A 19,928-nucleotide genomic window follows, 5' to 3' on the forward strand; every position below is an offset into this window, starting at 1 on the left:
TTCTACCATAGCATCACCGTGTAACTGTTTACACTGGAATTGGCGAACGCGTTTACGGTACTATGTAAGCCGCATTGAGCCTGCAAATAGGTGGGACAATGTGGGATACAAATGTAACAAATAAATATATGGTGCCCATAAAAGCACTGTTCTATAAACTGTGCTTAAATGTAGGCGTGGTTTATAGAATAGCGCTTATGCCCAGGAATCGCGTCTAACTTTAAGCATGGCCATTTGCACCAAATGGAACGTGATGTAAATCCTCGAGCCTACATTAGGTGCATAACCCCCTTGTTCTATAACTACGAGCATAAATGGTAGGAATGCCCCCATTCTGTCCATGACCCTCCCATTTTCGCACCCCCCCCCCCTTTTTTTTTAACTCGTGTGTAAAATTTAGGCACGGATCCCGCGTCCATATTTACATGTGTATATTAGTGACAATTATTGCTTAAGAATCCAACTATTGATGCTAACACACTCGTTCAATTAAATTGCACATGCAAAGAGGGCACAGGCTCATATTTGCATGTGCGATTTTTTGTGATGTTTATAGAACTTTGGAACATATGAAAATCCTATCAAATCTAACCGTTCAACCAGCATCACCTTGAGTTCTGATATCACTACAACACTGGTCAACCAATCAAAAGCAGATGCTAAATCTACTACTACTACTACTTATCATTTCTATAGTGCTACTAGACGTACGCAGCGCTGTACACTTGAACATGAAGAGACAGTCCCTGCTCGACAGAGCTTACAGTCTAATTAGGACAGACAAACAGGACAAATAAGGGAAAAGGACAAAGAGTAGCAAGATTCTGGAATCCCAAAGAGTAACAAGATTCTGTGTGGAATCCCAAAGAGTACGAAGATTCCAGAATCCCACAGTAGCAAGATTCTATGTGGAATCCCAAAGAGTAGCAAGATTCCGGAATCCTAAAGACTATTGTCGTTACTTCCCCCTCGTGCTTTACTGCGCAGTGTCTCTGAATACCCAAAATTACTTTCGGCATCCAGGTCCACCTCACCAAGAACGGGAGAAGCAGACAGTTCACTAACCTCGCCTCATATTCTCAAAGAAAATGAGGGGAAAAATAAACTAATTTTGGATTAATCCTGCCTTTGAATGAACCAAACAAGATAATGATTAACAAATACGATATTTTTATTCAGAATAAATAAGATAAACATTAATCAATTACTATCAGTCCATAACCCATCAAAATACCAACATTTAAATGCAATAATATGACCCCTTTCTAATATCCCAATCTTCCCAACTTTCAACAATAGCTAAATCTTTATATTTAAGTGCAATGACAAATTTATTTTACAATTATATAACTCTTTTCTCTCTTTCAGAATTCTACTGGTATCGATACCAAGACTTTTATCAGATAAGTATTTGGTTTAAACCTTTCTTTTTAACTAATTTCTTTCTTAACTTTCCGTTATATCTTAACTTTAAAGAATTGATATTTTGTGTTTTTTTTCCCTTTTCACACAGGACCTCGGTGGCAACCCCAGTAACCCAACTCAGGTAAGTATGAATTAGTTCTGTTTAGGAAGGATAGAGAGAGTCGTAAAGGTGGAGGAGTAGCTCTATATGTGAGAAATGATATCACGGCGACCGAAATGACAGGGACCTGGGGAAAGGAAGAAGCGATATGGATCACCTTAAAAAGAGAGGATAGAACCTCTATACACGTGGGTGTTGTCTACAGACCTCCGAAACAATTGGAGGAACTAGATAAAGACCTGATCGCAGATATTCAAAAGTTGGGAAACAAGAGAGAGGTGCTGTTGCTGGGAGATTTCAATCTGCCGGATGTAGATTGGAAGGTTCCGTCTGCGGAATCGGAAAGAAGTAGAGAGATCGTGGATGCTTTACAAAGCGGTTTGCTCATACAAATGGTGACGGAACCCACGAGGGAGGGAGCGACGCTGGATCTGGTGCTCACAAATGCGGATAGCGTGTCAAATATCCGAGTGGGTGCCCACCTGGGCAGCAGTGACCATCAAACGGTTTGGTTTGATAGTATAGCTAAAGTGGAGAGCGGCCACTCAAAACTCAAAGTTCTGGATTTCAAGCGTGCTGACTTTAGTAAAATGGGGGAATACCTGAGGAAGGAGATGATGGGCTGGGAGGAAGTACGAGAAGTGGAAGGTCAGTGGTCCAGGCTGAAAGAAGCTATAAATAGGGCCACAAACCTTTATGTAAGGAAAGTAAAGAAGCCAAGAGAGAGATACGTCTGGCGAAAGCGCAAGCGGAAGAACAAATGGCTAGAAATGTAAGGAGGGGTGTCAAAAATTTCTTCAGGTATATAAGTGAAAGGAGAATGACTAAAAAGGGAATTGTGAGACTAAAAGATACTGCGAACCGCTATGTGGATAATGATGAAGAAAAAGCAAATATGCTAAATAGATTCTTTTGTTCTGTTTTCACAGAAGAAAATCCTGGAGAAGGACCGCGATGGACTTCAAAAAGTATAAATGAGATTGAAGTGGATAGAGCACCGTTCACGGAAGAGAGTGTGTATGAACAGCTTGAAAAGCTAAAGGTGGATAAAGCCATGGGACCGGATGGGATCCACCCCAGGATATTGAGGGAGCTCAGAGAGGTTCTGGCGGGTCCTCTTAAAGATTTGTTTAATATATCCTTGCAGACGGGAGAGGTTCCGAGGGATTGGAGAACGGCGGAGGTGGTCCCTCTTCACAAGAGTGGTGATAGGGAAGAAGCTGGAAACTACAGGCTGGTAAGCCTCACTTCGATTATTGGAAAAGTAATGGAAGCGATGCTGAAGGAAAGGATAGTGAATTTCCTGGAAGCCAATAAGTTGCAAGATCCGAGACAACATGGTTTTACCAAAGGGAAATCGTGCCAAATGAATCTCATTGAGTTCTTTGATTGGGTGACAGGAGAATTGAATCAGGGACGAGCTATGGACGTAATCTACTTAGATTTCAGCAAAGCTTTTGACACGGTTCCCCACAGGAGGCTCTTAAATAAACTGGAAGGGCTGAAGATAGGACCCGAAGTGGTGAACTGGATTAGGAATTGGTTGACGGACAGAAGCCAGAGGGTGGTGGTGAATGGAATTCGCTCGGAGGAGGGAAAGGTGAGTAGTGGTGTGCCTCAGGGATTGGTGCTGGGACCGATTCTGTTCAATATATTTGTGAGTGACATTGCCGAAGGGTTAGAAGGTAAAGTTTGCCTATTTGCGGATGATACTAAGATCTGCAACAGAGTGGACACCCGGGAGAGAGTGGAAAACATGAAAAAGGATCTGAGGAAGCTAGAAGAATGGTCTAAGGTTTGGAAATTAAAATTCAATGCGAAGAAATGCAAAGTGATGCACTTAGGGAATAGAAACCCTCGGGAGATGTATGTGTTAGGCGGGAAGAATCTGATAGGTACGGACGGGGAGAGGGATCTTGGGGTGATAGTATCTGAGGATCTGAAGGCGACGAAACAGTGTGACAAGGCGGTGGCCGTAGCTAGAAGGTTGTTAGGCTGTATAGAGAGAGGTGTGATCAGCAGAAGAAAGGAGGTGTTGATGCCCCTGCATAAGTCGTTGGTGAGGCCCCACCTAGAGTATTGTGTTCAGTTTTGGAGGCTGTACCTTGCGAAGGATGTAAAAAGAATTGAAGCGGTGCAAAGAAAAGCTACGAGAATGGTAAGGGATTTGCGTTACAAGACGTATGAGGAGAGACTTGATGACCTGAACATGTATACTCTGGAAGAAAGGAGAAACAGGGGTGATATGATACAGACGTTCAAATATTTGAAAAGTATTAATCCGCAAACTAACCTTTTCCGGAGGTGCGAAGGCAGTAGAACGAGAGGGCATGAAATGAGATTGAAGGGGGGCAGACTCAAGAAAAATGTCAGGAAGTATTTTTTCACGGAGAGAGTGGTGGATGCTTGGAATGCCCTCCCGCGGGAGGTGGTGGAAATGAAAACGGTAACAGAATTCAAACACGCGTGGGATAAACATAAAGGAATCCTATTCAGAAGGAATGGATCCTAAGGAGCTTAGCCGAGATTGGGTGGCAGAGCTAGCCGGTGGTGGGAGGTGAGGATAGTGCTGGGCAGACTTATACGGTCTGTGCCAGAGCCAGTGGTGGAAGGCGGGGCTGGTGGTTGGGAGGCGGGGATAGTGCTGGACAGACTTATACGGTCTGTGCCCTGAAGAGGACAGGTACAAATCAAAGTAGGGTATACACAAAAAGTAGCACTTATGAGTTTGTCTTGTTGGGCAGACTGGATGAACCATGCAGGTCTTTTTCTGCCATCATTTACTATGTTACTGTGTTACTCTGTCCTGTCACTGTGTTGTCACTTAGCTGCGGTTGATTCTGGTGCAGTATCCTCCGCGGTCTTTCTTTCGTAGGGGCCCAGGTGTTTTCTAGGATTCCTTGTCACTGTCACCCTACACCTCGCTCTTAACAAAAATAACTGGAAGGAAAACCCTATCTTCCTAACAAACCCCTTTCCCACACTAAATGACTTAAATATATACAGTTTAAAACACCGGGCAACACTTAACTAAGAAAATTAAAATAACTATACCCTCGCTAAAACCCCCTAACCTTACTTATTTTCCCCTAAACTAATGAGCACTAACATATATACACCTCCTTACACCTTCCACATTCCACCAAAAAAACACAAAATACTTCCAACTCACCACTCCCCAGCATCCAACCTCACACAATGCCCTCCTATCACCCAGTGGCGTAGCCAGAAGGCAATTTTTGGGTGGGCCAACAGGTCAGATGGGTGGAAACTTGCCACCTGATGCCCCACCTCTACCCCACTGCCAATAACTTCAATGAGGGTAGCAGTGCAGGCTTCAGTGACTGCAGGCCACATTGAGGGCTAGAGGGAAGTACAAGAGATTGCACTCTTCAGCCTTGGTCCCCTAACACACATACTTAGCCTGTATAGCAAGACCAAACACTTTTCAGCATATCTCTCCAGTTACACGCTGTAGAAATGATGCCAAAAAGTATAGTCTACTCTAGTATTAAATTCTGCAAATAAATTCTGCATCCCTAGAACCCCCTGGCTTTCCCCCAATGGGTGCAGAGCAGAGTTAGGACATTTCCCCATAAAACTCACCGTAATCTCAACAGCCACCATATAGTAAATAAAACAATCTTTAAAACAAAATGTCACATAACCTAGAGCAAATTTAAGATGCCAGCACTAACATCCAAAACAAGGATCCTACCAATGAAAAAGGCATTGCCTTACATATTACGGAGGGGCCCTAAAATATCAATACATCTATTGGGAAAACTGAACAAACCAAACTTACTACAAGAAGGCTACATAGAAAATTCATGCTAACAGAATACCTCGATCACACACATGGAACAAAAATGCTAAATATAGAATAATTGACTACAAATTATAAAAATAACCAAAACCCCAGGAAGTCAGACCTTGCATGCAATACAATACCAGAAAAACAGAATGAAATGCATTTCCTCCTGCGCAAAATATAGAGGTAGTACGTGCCAGGGATGGTGTTAGAGGAGTGCAACTGGAGCAATTGCTGTTGGTCCCCTGACCAGAGAGCCACAAGCATGATGGAAGGTGAAGGCAGTAAAGCCTGGTGATTGGCTTTGGGGTTCCCTCCCAAATTTATGGCCTGGGCTCCAGCCATGTCTAACACCAGCTCTGGCAAGATGTACATTCCAAATCTGACATATTCTAATCAGAAGATAGAAAATAAATTTTTTTCTACCTTTTGTTGTGTGGCTATTTTACTTTTCAAATCAGCTTGGTCCTAGTCTCTTCTTTCCTCTGTCTTAACTTACTCACCAGAGTCTTCTGTCTATTTGTCATGTCTTTTCTCTCCATGTCCACCATCCATCTCCCTTCTCTGTGTCCCCATGGTTCCTCGTCCAGTATCTCCACTATGTTCAAATTCCTGCATCCATCACCCTTTTATCCCCTACCCCTGTGTCCAGCATCATCCCTTGTGTCCCTTTGCCCTCCCATGTCCAGTACCTCCCTTCTGAGTTCCTATTCTCCCCTATGTCTACTATCTGTCCCCCGTGTGCATATGCCCCTCCCTCCCAGTGACCATCATAGCCTCTCTATTCCCAAATTCCTACCCCCCCCCCCCCCGGTCAAGCATTGTCATCCCCATGTAGCATCTCACATCTGTTTCTGTATTGTCCCTTTCTCCCTCACCCACACCAATGTCTCTCTCTCTTCTGCGATCCCACCTATCCAGCTTCTCTCCTTCCAACTTTGGGCTCTTTCTTCAACTGTGAGGTAAACATTTGTCTCCCTCTTTCTTCATCCCCTTGACCCGTCATCTCTCTCCCTTCCCTCTAATCTCTCCTCCTGGTACAGCACCTCTGTTCCTTCCCTCCAGCCTCTAGCCCTCCCCCCCAGGTCTAGCACCTCTCTCCCTTCCTTCCAGCCTGCCCCCCTTGCAGGTCCAGCAACTTCCTCCCTTTCCTCCAGCCTCTCCCCTTTGTAGGTCCAACACCTCTCTTCCTTCCCTCCATCGCCCTCCTGCTATTACAGGTCCAGCATCTCTCTCTCTCTTGCTTCCAGCGGCCCCGCCCCATAAGTCCAGCTTTGCCTCCAGTCTGCTACTCCCCCCCCCCCCTTTTTGCAGGTCCAGAACCTCTCTTCCTTCGCTGCAGGCAGGCAACCCACCACCCATACACAGACACACACACACACACCACCACCCACACACACGGTCCAAAACCCTATCCCTTCCCTCCAGCCAGTTAGCCTTCTCCCCCCCTTGCAAGTCCTGAACCTCTCTCCCTTCCCTTCGGTGCAGCCACTGTCTCCCAGCCCGCCCCACAGCAGGTCAGCACTACTCTGTCCTTTTTCCTCCCTCATTCTGCGCTGCTAAGTTCTAGTTTAAATTAAGGGCACCAGCCGACAGCGATTCAGAAACGGAGACCCACTCCAGGGCGTTCCCTCTGCCGCGATCCGCGCTCTCTGTTACAACTTCCTGTTTCCGAGAGGGCGGATCGCGGCAGAGGGAACGCCCTGGAGTGGGTCTCCGTTTCTGAATCGCTGTCGGCTGGTGCCCTTAATTTAGACTAGGTGCTTGGCGGGGGTGAGGGAGGGAGAAGCTGATTCACCTCAGCCACGGGCCACCACGCGGATCATGGAAGGCTCCGGAGTTGATCTCACTGAATCTCTGCTGGCCAGCGCCGGAGCGCCCTTAATTTAAACTACTAGACGCTTCGCGGTGGGGGTGAGGGAGGGAAAAAAAAAGCTTCATCTTGGCCACGCATGATGCCCGATTGCGATCCACTGTTTTTAGGTGGGCCTAGGGTAGAAATGGGTGGGCCTGGGCCCACCCAGGCCCACCCGTGGCTACGCCCCTGCTATCACCAAACTCAACCATCTACCACTTCCAACCTTCTCAAGACCACTCCAGACTCACCACATCAGCCACACCAACAAAAACACTACCTTTCAGCTCCACAGTCACCAGCGCTCTGCCAACTGTCCAACTGACCGTTACCTGGGAGACAGCTGCTTGGCTTGGGATTCCGAACCCAGCCAGCCAATCCCTAGTCCTGCTCAACATTCCGAATCCTCCTGCTGACAAGCGGAATGTTGAGCAGCATTGCTAAATCCCCATTTTAATTGGAAAATCCCCATAGAAATCAATGGGAAATTCTTCAATTAATTTAAAACACCTATAAATTTTCATCAAATTACCCCAAATTTCCCATGCCAATTAAACCTCCCATCCTCTGTTAATCTGTGTTTTTTAAATTTAAAAAACCCAACATTTAACCCCCGCCACGCAACAATCTTCTAAAAATCCCTGTAAAAATTCCCAAAAAATTTAAAACCTATTTCAAAAATGTTAATATTCTCCTCTGAACCTACTCCATCGAATTTAACCAATTAACCCTTAATTAACCCCTTTAAACTAGACCCCTCCCAAATGATCCCCTTAAAATATTCAAATTCAAAAATTAACATACCACAAAAATCCCCAGAAATCCCCCGACCCCAAATCCAAAAACAGAATTTAAAAATCATTAACCGTTTAATTTCTAAAAATCAAAAACCATATTAATACAATTTAAAAATAAACTAATTTAAATTTTGGGTTAAAAAACCCCTTACCTGATTGTAGATTTTCCCCACACATGTAGACTTCCCCTGGTTCCGGTCCCCGATGTCCTCAGCCAAAACCGGAGACAAAAACAAAAAACACTTCCGAAGCCTGGCCCAAAATTTAGGGCCCGGCTTCGGCCTTCTCGGAAAAACGCGTGTTCACGTACGTGCAGGACGTCAACCTCACAGAAGCAGAAGCCTGCGCGGCCACATTGGTGATCTGCAAGGGCCGACCTAGTGGAATAGCAACATTCCATGTAGAATCTCCAATAGTAGCAACAGTGGAGGAGTGGCCTAGTGGTTAGGGGGTGTTGGACTTTGGTCCTGGGGAACTGAGGAACTGAGTTGGATTCCCACTTCAGGCACAGGCAGCTCCTTGTGACTCTGGGCAAGTCACTTAACCCTCCATTGCCCCATGTAAGCCACATTGAGCCTGCCATGAGTGGGAAAGCGCAGGGTACAAATGTAGCCAAAACAAAACATTGAAACCTCCCAAATAATCTACTTTCACACAATTTCCCATTAAATTATCTCAATATTCAGGCACACATCTGGGCTTTACCTTAGCCTGACTCCAACTGCCAAAATATTTTTTTCCAGCCGGTGACCTTACACCATTCCAAATCCAGCTTTCACCAGCACAAAATTCAATTTCTATACATATCTTCAGAATTCAAATGAAAACTCTCTCTGCCAGCAGCGTAGCCAGCTGGCAAATTTAGGGTGGGCCTGAGCCCAAAGAAGGTGGGCCCGAAAACTCATCTCTTCCCGCCCTCCTCAGCCCCCCTCCACTGCTCCCCCTGCCTTCCTCCGCCTCCTCCGGTGCTCTCCCTGCTCTCCTCTTCCCAATAAAACTAAAAGAAATACCTGAGCAGGTGGGGGATCTGCAAGCCCCACCAGCAGAAGAAGATCTCCTCCCGGCAGAAAGAACACTTACACCCTGGCCAGGCTCTGCGCATGTGCGAGGGGTGGGGAAGCAGTGGCTCAGCAACACAGTGCAGAAGCAGACCTCCCACCTCCGATCTACCGATCTGTTACCCCGCCACGAGTCGACGCCGAAGAAAGCAGTTGTGTAGTGGCGCCAGCATGCGGCTCCGCTGCAAACGTCCGGCAGGGTGGAAGGGGAGGGAGCAGGCAGGGAGGGAAGAAAACCTGTGCGGCGCACCGGCGGGTGGCTGAGAGGAGGGAGCTGAGCTCGTGCTTTTTCATTGGCTGAGTTGCACGATTGCTGGGTGGGCCCGAGCCCAAAGTGGGTGGGCCCAGGCCCACCTGGGCCCACCCGTGGCTACGCCCCTGCTCTCTGCACAGTTTTCATAACACACACAGACACAAAAACACACATACAAAGCTCTGCCATCCATCCCAACATTCATAAATACACAGCACTCACCTCAGCAGCCTCCTCTTAGCATCCAGCTAACTAACAGCCTGTCAGGTCTCTCGGGGAAATGTGAGCCCTTGGGCCGCTATCACGGAGGTGGCAGCAGCAGGCAAAACTACCCAACAGTAGACAGGCAACCCTAAGACTGGCTGAAGTAGACAGGACTGGAGTGGCTGGGCTGGAGCTGAAGAGGCAAGCAACAAGGAATCCAGGAACAACGTCCTACAGCAGGGTTCAGGCTTGAGAAGCAGGATACAGGAGCTACATACAAGCTAAGCTCAAGGGAATGGGAATGACAGATACGCTTGCCAGAGGAAGGGTTAGACTGGAGCTACAGTAGCTAACAGATAGAAAGGAGAGAAATGGCTGCAGCATCAGCCACTAACCAACCTCAGACAGGGAGCAGAGCCACTGCACAGGGATAACAGAAAGGCTAGAAGCCCACAGAGAATAATACACACAGAAAGGCTGAAAGCCTACAGGTCAGAGAGATACACCCAGAAAGGCTAGAAGCCCACAGAAAGGCTGGAAACCCCCAGGCCACAGTAATACAGCCAGAAGGCCTGGAAGCCCACAGATAAAAGGGATATACACTGATAGACTGGAGGCCCTCAGAGCAATGGGAACAGAAGAGCTGGAAGCCCACAGAACAATAGACACAGAAGAGCTGAAAGCCCACAGAGCAATAATACCCAGAGCAGGAAAGCAAGAAGCCCACAGGTAAGTAATAGACTAGGCAGAAAGCCTACGAGCAATAATACCCTGAGCCAGAAGGCAAGGCCCACAGGTGATAGTAACTAGCAAAGCAGAAGGGCTGGAAGCCCACAGAGCAATAGATAGACTGGAGGCCCTCAGAGCAATGGGAACAGAAGAGCTGGAAGCCCACAGAACAATAGACACAGAAGAGCTGAAAGCCCACAGAGCAATAATACCCAGAGCAGGAAAGCAAGAAGCCCACAGGTAAGTAATAGACTAGGCAGAAAGCCTACGAGCAATAATACCCTGAGCCAGAAGGCAAGGCCCACAGGTGATAGTAACTAGCAAAGCAGAAGGGCTGGAAGCCCACAGAGCAATAGACACAGAAGAGCTAGAAGCCCACAGAGCAATAGACACAGAAGAGCTGGAAGCCCACAGAGCAATAAACACAGAAGGACTGGAAGGCCACAGAGCAATAAACACAGAAGGGCTGAAAGCCCACAGAGCAATAATACCCTGAGCCAGAAGGCAAGGCCCACAGGTGATAGTAACTAGCAAAGCAGAAGAGATGGAAGCCCACAGAGCAATAAACACAGAAGGGCTGAAAGCCCACAGAGCAATAATGCCCTGAGCCAGAAGGCAAGGCCCACAGGTGATAGTAACTAGCAAAGCAGAAGGGCTGGAAGCCCACAAGAAAAGACAAGGAAAGCTAACTGTGCAAACAGCACACTAACCTTGGGACCTAAGGCACTGCGTAGGCATTGGCAATGCAAAGGCGCTGAAGACCAGAACACCAGTTCCTTAAGAAGGCCCTGACAGATGAGGTCACCCCTTCAGGCATAGGCGCCCCGTATAAGAGGCTTGGGGAGGCTAAGCCTCCCCAGCCCAATCGTCGACTTCCGCTTGTGGTGCAGCCCACCCTCCCGCCCCGCGCATTTTCATCTTTTATTTCCGTGGCAGCAACGTCAATGAAGAAAAAGACTACAGGCTCGCCGCCAGCTTCTCCCTTCTCTCTGCACACAGTGTCCCGCTCTCGCGGAAACAGGAAATGCATCACCGCAGAAGGCGGGACACTGTGTGCAGAGAGAAGGGAGAAGCTGGCGGCGAGCCAGTAGTCTTTTTCTTCATTGACGTCGCTGCCACGGAGCGTATGGAGGTAAGCTCCGCCCCCTTTAGCCTCCCCAAACAGTTGGGCTACCGACCGTCTATGCCTTCAGGACACAGGCAAGGAGCATACAGAAGCCCAGAGACCTAACCCACACAGGTGTAGTCTATTGAGGTAATTAGTGTCAGGCTGGAAGCAGCCAGCCCACCCAGCCTGAGACAGAGCTACCTCAGGAACAGCCCACTGAAGTACAGAGAGGCCCAATACACACAAGTGTAGAGTAGTGAAGCCATTAGAGCAGCCATCCCACAGAGACAGAGATAGAGCTAACGCAGGAACAGTATACTGAAGCACAGAGAGGTTAAACCCACACAGGTGCAGTATACTGAGGCAATCAGCGCCATGCTGGAAGTGGTCAGCACCAGAGACAGAAAGAGAGCCAACTCAGAAGTAGACAGAAACCAGCACAGACACTGATTCCCAGAAATAGGGTAAGTCTGAGGGTGGTCACGACCATAGACGTGACACAGCCTCAGCTTCCAGACCCACTTTAGATCCAGCCTGTCCCTTCAGACATGCCCCAGAGCCATAATAAAGCTGTAGGGACTTCTAAAAATTCAGCCAGGGGCAAACGTGACTGATGCATGCTGGAAACCTTTCCCCTGCAACTGAGCCACAGCATCAGATCTACAGCTTCCTAGGGTAGTTGACACCCGGGGCTGGTCACTTTTTAACACCCCCTCCAAAATCCAGTACTAGGCATACCGAGAATACAAAACGCTCAGGACCTATAGAGCAATTCTAGCATACCATAAGCAGTAATTTGTACGAGTCACACAAGGAAAAGGAAAGCATCTTAAACACTACAGTGAGCACTAGAACATCAATTCACCTATTGTAAAACGAAACCAGACAGAATAGTACAGATCGTAGATCCTGCACAGTCAATGCCAACTGAAAGCCATGTCTTTTTCACAAACACAGATACACCCTAATCCACTATAGAATAAGTAATCATAAACTTTCTATTTAGACAAAAATTAAACTGAACCCCCGATGCCAGACTCTGCATACAATGCAACACCACAGAAACAGAAAATGTCCCCTAGTACTGTGCAAAATATAAAGACAGCAGATGTAAATTTGAAAAAACTAACAAATACCAATCACCACTTTACAAATTAATAAATAAAAATGTCTCTGGTTTCTGCTTTCCTCATCTTCTTTTCACTGTCTTCCTTCCATCCAGCATCTGTCTTCGCTCTCTCTCTGCCATCCAGTGTCTGCCGTCTCTGCTGTCCCCTCCATCCAATGTCTGCTCTCTCTCCCTGCCCCTTCCATCTAAATCTGCCCTCTATCTCTCCCCCTTCCATCCACCATCTGCCCGTCTGCCCTCTCTCCCCCTTCCATCCAGTCTGCCCTTTCTATCCCTTCCATTCACTGCCTGCCCTTTCTCTCTGCCCCTTCAATCCACCATTTGCCCTCCCTCTCCCAGCCATCCAGGGTCTGCCCTCCCTCTCGCTCCCCCTTCCATCCAGGGTCTGCCCTCCCTTTCGTTTCCCTTCCATCCAGGATCTGTCCCCTCTCTCTCGCTCTCTCTCTGCCCCCAGTTTCAGCCCCACTATCCCACCAGTCCCCAGTTTCAGCCCCAGCCCTTTTCTCCCACCAGTCCCAAGCTTCAGCCCTAGCCACTTCTCCCTGTCCCCTTTTCAGCCCCCAGTCTCCACAGTTTCAGCCCCTTCCCCTTTTCAGCCCCCAGTTCCAGTACTAGCCCCCTTATCCCACCTACCCTCCTTTTCAGTCCCCAGTTCCAGTGCCCTTCATCCACACGCCTTGCATTAGGCCCTCCGATTCCCACTGCAGCTCCTTGTGACTCTGGGCAAGTCACATAACCCTCCATTGCCCCTGGTACAAAATAAGTACCTGAATATATGTAAACCGCTTTGAACGTAGTTGCAAAAACCTCAGAAATGAGGTATATCAAGTCCCATTTCCCTTTCCCTTATGACATCACAATATCAGAAGTGAGCCAAGTATCGGGCAATCAAGCCATTGTGACATCACTGATGAGGTTGGCTCTTATTGGTGGAATGAGTGGAGGAGTAGCCTAGTGGTTAGTGCAGCGGACTCTGATCCTGGGGAACTGGGTTCGATTCCCACTGCAGCTCCTTGTGACTCTGGGCAAGTCACTTAACCCTCCATTGCCCCTGGTACAAAATAAGTACCTGAATATATGTAAACCACTTTGAATGTAGTTGGAAAAACCTCAGAAAGGCGGTATATCAAGTCCCAGTTCCTTTCCCTTTTCAGTCCCAGACCCATTCTCCCACCTGCCCCCTTCTCAGACCTCAGTTCCAACTCCAGGCCCCTTCTCCCATCTGAGCCCAACCCAGTTCCCAGCTGCCCACCAGCTCCGTCTACAAACGACCCTCTTCTCCTGCCACCCGGCACCCAGCCTTAAAAAAAAATCAGTGAAGCGCCTCGCGTCTGCTTTGCTGCAAATGAAGCAAATCACCTCGTCGCGTCAGTCCTTCCCTCACCGTGTCCCGCCCTCTGATGTAACTTCCTATTTCCACGAGACCAGGACACGGTGAGGGAAGGGCCGACACGACGAGGCGATTTGCTCTTTTTACAGCAGAGCAGACGCGAGGCGCTTCACTGATTTTTTTTTAAGGCTGGGTGCCGGCTGGGTGGTAGGAGAAGAGGGTCGTCTGTCGACGGAGCTGGTGGGCAGGTGGGGACTGCGGCGCCAACGGAGCACCCTCCCATCTGCTGACACCCGGGGCGGACTGCTCCCCCCACACTGCCCCCACCGCCCTTCCCTTGGTACGCCACTGCTCTGGGGCCCAGTAGCGGAGCCCAGGTCCCGTGATCTCAAAGCCCTCCCTTATCGGCATGGGAGCACTTCTCGGTTCACGGGTACCCGCGGTTCCACCCCCATGCCGGCACCAATGCTGTCTGGGCGGTGGAGCTGCTGAGGTGAGCACTTAAATTTTTAACCCCCTTACATAAGGATATGAAGCAGGGACCAGATCACTGTCTTACAAGCCACAGTAGCTGCAGGAATTTTAATCTAATGAGCTTTCAAAGACAAGGACAAAGCAAAAGGAAAGCAAGGTCTAGACAAGACAGGATTAGTCAGGGCAGGAACAAGAGTCCAAGCCAACAAGGCAGGGCTGGAGCTTGGCAGCAACTCAGACAGGCCGTTGAGAGGGGGGGCAGGGGGGGGGCAAAATTCTCCGGGCCCAGGCCTCCAAGGAGGGCCCAGCACCGAGGTCTCTATCTCTCTCTCCTGCTCCTGGTGGAACCCGGGTGATCACATCCTGACAGGAGCAGGAGAGAGAAAACTCTGGTGCCAGGCCCCCCTTTGCAGACTGGAGAGGACCCGGAGAAGCAGACACAGCAGGCTGGCGGTGGGGGGGGGGGGGGGGGGGCTGCCAGCAGAACAGATCTTCCTCTTTCTCCAGTGCTGGTCTTCTTCACAGTCTGCTGCATTGCCTTCCAAGCAGCTGATTTTCTCCTCAGGCCGTGCACGCTTGGTTTTGAAACCGAGAATACGCGACCTGAGAGAAAGCGCAACTGCAGGTTGATAAAGACCAGCGCTGGAGGAAGATTTTTCTGCTGGCAGGGTCTTAGGATCCCCGCCAGCCAAGGTATTTACAGTTGGGCGGGGGGGGGGGGGTGGTGACAGTTACAATCCTTGGGAGGGGAGGCAGTGGTGATCTTGGGGGAGGGGTAGGCCTGGCGGTGACTCTGCCTCAGACCTGCCTCAGTCTCTCGACGGCCCTGAACTCAGAGGCAAGTCAGGGCTGCAGCTTGGAAGGAACTTGGAGGCAAGGCAGGGCTAGGGCTGGAGCTACATCAGAAACAGGAACAAAGCAGGAGCTGGAACAAAATAGTAACAGAGGAGACCAGGAATACTTTGCAAGGCTGAAGACCACATTGTGAAGGCCCTGATGAGATGCCAGAGCCTTCCTTAAATTCTGTGGGGCAGGATGTACAGCCCCCTCTGTGGAGTTTCCCAGCACTGCCAGAGTGGCGCATAAACAGAGGTTATTCGACACACACGCCCAAGTCCTCAGCAGTACCCTATTCTGCAATAGTAACATTCATACACAGTAATCCCTCCTAGGAAGGACTACAGCTCCCAGAGTGCACTGTGACACTCCCACTCAGTAATCCTTCCTAGGAAGGCCTACAGCTCCCAGAGTGCACTCTGACACTCCCACACAGTAATCCGTCCTAGTAAGGACTACAGTTCCCAGTGTGCACTGGACATTCCCACATATTAATGCCTCCTAGGAAGGACTACAGCTCCCAGAGTGCACTGGATATTCCCACATAGTAATACTCTCTAGAAAGGACTACAGCTCCCAGAGTGCACTGTGACACTCCCACACAGTAATCCCTCCTAGGAAGGACTACAGCTCCCAGAGTGCAGTGTGACATTCCCACACAGTAATCCCTCCTAGGAAGGACTACAGCTCCCAGAGTGCACTGTGAGATGGCCACACAGTAATCCCTCCTAGGAAGAACTACACCTCCCAGAGTGCACTGTGACACACACACAGTAGTCCTTGCTGAGGACTACAGTTCCCAGAGTGCACTGTGACACAAAGAACTACAACTCCCACAGTGCACTGTGACACTGTCACACAGTAATTCCTCCTAGGAAGAACTACAGCTCCCAGTGTGCACTGGGAAACTCCCACTCAGTAATCCCTCCTAGGAAGGACTACAGCTCCCAGAGTGCACTGTGAGATGCCCACACAGTAATCCCTTCTAGGAAGAACTACAGCTCTCAGAGTGCACTGTGACACACACACACACACACACACACACACACACACACACAGTACTCCTTGCTGAGAAGGACTACAGTTCCCAGAGTGCACTGTGACACAGAGGACTACAACTCCCACAGCACTGTCACACAGTAATTCCTCCTAGGAAGAACTACAGCTCCCAGTGTGCACTGTGAAACTCCCACACAGTAATGTCTCCTAGGAAGGACTACAGCTCCCAGAGTGCAAGACTCCCACTCAGTAATCTCTCCTAGGAAGGACTACAGCTCCCAGAGTGCACTGTGACACTCCCACTCAGTAATTCTTCCTAGGAAGGCCTACAGCTCCCAGAGCGCACTCTGACACTCCCACACAGTAATCCGTCCTAGTAAGGACTACAGTTCCCAGTGTGCACTGGACATTCCCACATATTAATGCCTCCTAGGAAGGACTACAGCTCCCAGAGTGCACTGGATATTCCCACATAGTAATACTCTCTAGAAAGGACTACAGCTCCCAGAGTGCACTGTGACACTCCCACACAGTAATCCCTCCTAGGAAGGACTACAGCTCCCAGAGTGCACTGTAACACGCCCACTCAGTAATCTCTCCTAGGAAGGACTACAGCTCCCAGAGTGCACTCTGATACTCCCACAGAGAAGGTAGAATTGTAACTCATACACACTATGTATTTCTTATTTTTTACATTTCGGGACACTGAGTCTGCTTTCTGTTCTCTGCATAGACCAGTCAGGGGTAAAAATGTGCCACACAGTACATTGGCCTCTTCTGTAGTGATTCCCTGAAATGGATCTGTAATATAACCCAGCATGCCATTAGCACAGCCCCTCTCATACACTGGGATCCCTCCACAGGGGCTGGGGGTGGTCTCTCAGTCTCTTTTCCTTTGTTCCAACTGCAGACCTTCCCGCCTCTGAAATAAGGAGGAAAGAAGCTGATCCCTGGCATCCGCTAAAACAAGGACAGGAGGATGGCTCTTGGGGTTTGTGCTGAGCAGGTAGGAGACTGGCAGGAGGAGGGCAGCAGGGGATGCAGTGCCAGGCAATGCCACACACACACAAGAAGAAATGAGCCTGGCACTGCTCAATCCATTCCCTGCTGTAGCCCCTCAGGCTCTTCTTCCTCATTCTCCTCCCCTCACACACCAGCTACTCCAGGAAGTTCCCTCTTTCTGCTTCCTTCCACTCTCCCTCTCCCCTTCCTTTCTACACTTTGGAAACAGTTATATTTTAAAATTAATCTTGAATGCATTTTTTAAATACAGAGTGAAAGTAACTATACGAATTTAAGAACATAAGCGCACCAGGCCAAAGAGTGAGATGTTTCAGATGATATACCCAGGGTATAAATTTAGGATGATTTAAGAGTAATGTTGCTTTGCAAATGAATCCAGGTAGCATTAAATGATACTGGCATTTCTTTGGAGCCTCTGAAAGAATACAGACAAGGCCGAGAGCAATTTGGGTAAATTTATTTAGCTGAAAATTGTCTTCCACCCAGAAGTGAGTACTTGCAGTAAAGGAAAGAAGAACTGGATCAGTAGGCAGGAAGGTGTGGTCAGGTTTCCTCTTGCTGGTTTCTCTCTAAGGGGTCCTTTTACTAAGCTGCGGTAGGCTGTACACACATGCAGCACGCGCCCAAACGAGACGGTCATAATTGGGCTCATTTTCTCTCAGGGACATCCAAATCAGTGTAATTGAAACCTGATTTAGGACGTCCCCAACTGCACTCCATCGCAAGGACGGCCAAAGTTCAAGGGGGCGCGTGGGAGGCGTAGCGAAGGCGGGGCTTGGGCATGCCTAACTCTTGGAGTCCTTGACCCATAACGGAAAAAAACAAGGACGTCCCTGACGAACACTTGGACGTTTTCACCCAGACCTGTTTTTCTTACGACTAATGTAATATATGGTAACATATATTAAATGTTTATTTCCTGGGGCTGTTCCAGGGTTTTGGTGGATGCTGCTGGCTGGAAAAGGTTTAAAGTTATTTTGTGAATTATTAATAGAGTTAGGTGAAGAAAGTGTGAGATGTTTCTTAAATATGGTTTTATGTTTCAAGAAATAAACCATGATTAAGTAGGGATTGTACTATAAAATGTTTCTTGCTGTTTTAAGTCAGGTTAAAATTTGACCTGGAGATTCTGTGTATAGGAAGTTTTGCAGTAACTTCTAAGGAGGAGGAAGATTCAAAACAGATCAGAGCTGACAAGCTGATTGTTTGAGTGATGTCAGAGATGGTCCTTCCTCTAGGGGGGGGGGGGGGGTGAGTTGCCACCAGGCCAGTGTTGCCAGGTGGGCGGTTTTACCGCCCAATTGGGCGGGTTGCGGTTTTTTGGGCTTCTTTTTTTTCTTTTGGGCGGTTTTCAGGCGTTTTTTTCGGCCGTGGGGGGCGGGGTTAGTGACATTTTGGGCGGGGTTAGTGACGTTCTGGGTGGGGTCGATGATGGGGGAGGCAGGGCCGATGACGAGGGAGGTGGGGCCGGTGACGGGGCTGATGACGGCGGGGGCGGGGTTGATGACGGCGGGGACGGGGGTGATGACGCGGGGTGGGGGTGTCAGGGGCGGGGTTTGAGTTTGGGCGGGTTTTGGGCTGGATTTAGGCTGGTTTGGGTGGGAAAAAAATTTTCCACCTGGCAACACTGCACCAGGCAGAGAAAGAGCAGGGAAGGACTGGGAGAAAAAACGTATGGTGTGTCTGTGTGAAATGTAAGAAATACAAGTATATTTTAAGAGTTTAAAGTGAAATGTGACATTGAAAAAGGGTACTTTGATAGTGCAAGTGAGTGAAGGTGAGCCTTGGTCCTGAGAATGAGATGATTAGAGCTTAAAAGTGAGTACGTAGATGGACAGACTGCCTTTTTCATGGCTGTATTGCTGAATTCATGCGGGGAAAATTGATGTGTTTTGGGTGAGAGAGCTGTACTAATAATAGAAAGCTGTGAGAAATTTTAAACCAAATTTAGTCTGGTTTGGAGTGGAACAAAGGTATGTCTCTGCAGGCAGTGCATGGAATGGCTAAGTTCTAAGGGAATTTAAGGTCAAGGAAGGTGGAATGAGAGTCTGTATGCAAAGGTACTAAGAGCACATGGCTGCCTACCATTTTAGAGTGAGAGAGGCTTTGATTTGTGGTGGGAATTTTTCACACTATTTCCTGACACCCTTAAAGGCTTTCTCATTTAGTACAAATTCCCACCACAAATCAAAGCCTCTCTCACCCTAAAATGGTTTTAAAGCGGGACAGAGGGGAAGACTGACTGTGAATCTGTGATTTGAAGAAAGTTGCTAGCAGGCAGTGTCTGTGTGGAAAGTGTGTTTTGTGCACATGTCCTGAGTAGTTCAATGCAAGGTTTGAGGTGGCAGCTTAAGCACGGCTTTGGTATGATTGCTGTTGCTCCAGATTGATCTGATAGCTATGCAGAGTAATGTTATGTATTTGAGTGGGGCTTGTGAGATGAAATGTTGAAACATCATTTGAATATGGAATGTTGAATCCTGCTGGATCATTTTAGACTAGGGAAACAACAGTGAGAAATAGGCTTTGAAGTGAGCACTCCTGTAACTTATTTTATTTCAATTAGAGAGTTTGGCCACAGTATTGAGAATTGGTTAATAGTCACAAGAGTGGACAAGCCCAGGAAGTTGTAAGGTTTTGTACCCAGTTATTTTCTTTATAAGTGAGGTTTAGGGAGAAGAGATGGGTGAATTATCCTCTGAAGGGTTCCGGCTGAGCTCCAACGCAAGAAAGACATCACCTAAATAAATTCAACCACAGCTAAGTGACATTGCCAAGGGTGTTGAAAGAATTATA

General features: G+C 48.3%; 1 protein-coding gene across 1 annotated transcript in view; it reads left to right on the forward strand.

Annotated features, from left to right (window-relative positions):
* The first annotated feature begins 226 nt into the window (after positions 1-226).
* LOC115460651 (oocyte zinc finger protein XlCOF6-like) overlaps positions 227-19,928 on the forward strand; it is a 493,082-nt gene continuing 473,380 nt past the window's right edge. The window contains exons 1-3 of the mRNA XM_030190417.1: positions 227-255; positions 1,514-1,546; positions 14,909-14,966. Coding sequence (XP_030046277.1) covers positions 227-255; positions 1,514-1,546; positions 14,909-14,966 — 120 coding nt within the window. The remainder of the gene's footprint in view (positions 256-1,513; positions 1,547-14,908; positions 14,967-19,928) is intronic.

The sequence above is a fragment of the Microcaecilia unicolor genome, chromosome 1 (assembly GCF_901765095.1).
Source record: "Microcaecilia unicolor chromosome 1, aMicUni1.1, whole genome shotgun sequence".
Taxonomy (NCBI): Eukaryota; Metazoa; Chordata; class Amphibia; order Gymnophiona; family Siphonopidae; genus Microcaecilia; species Microcaecilia unicolor.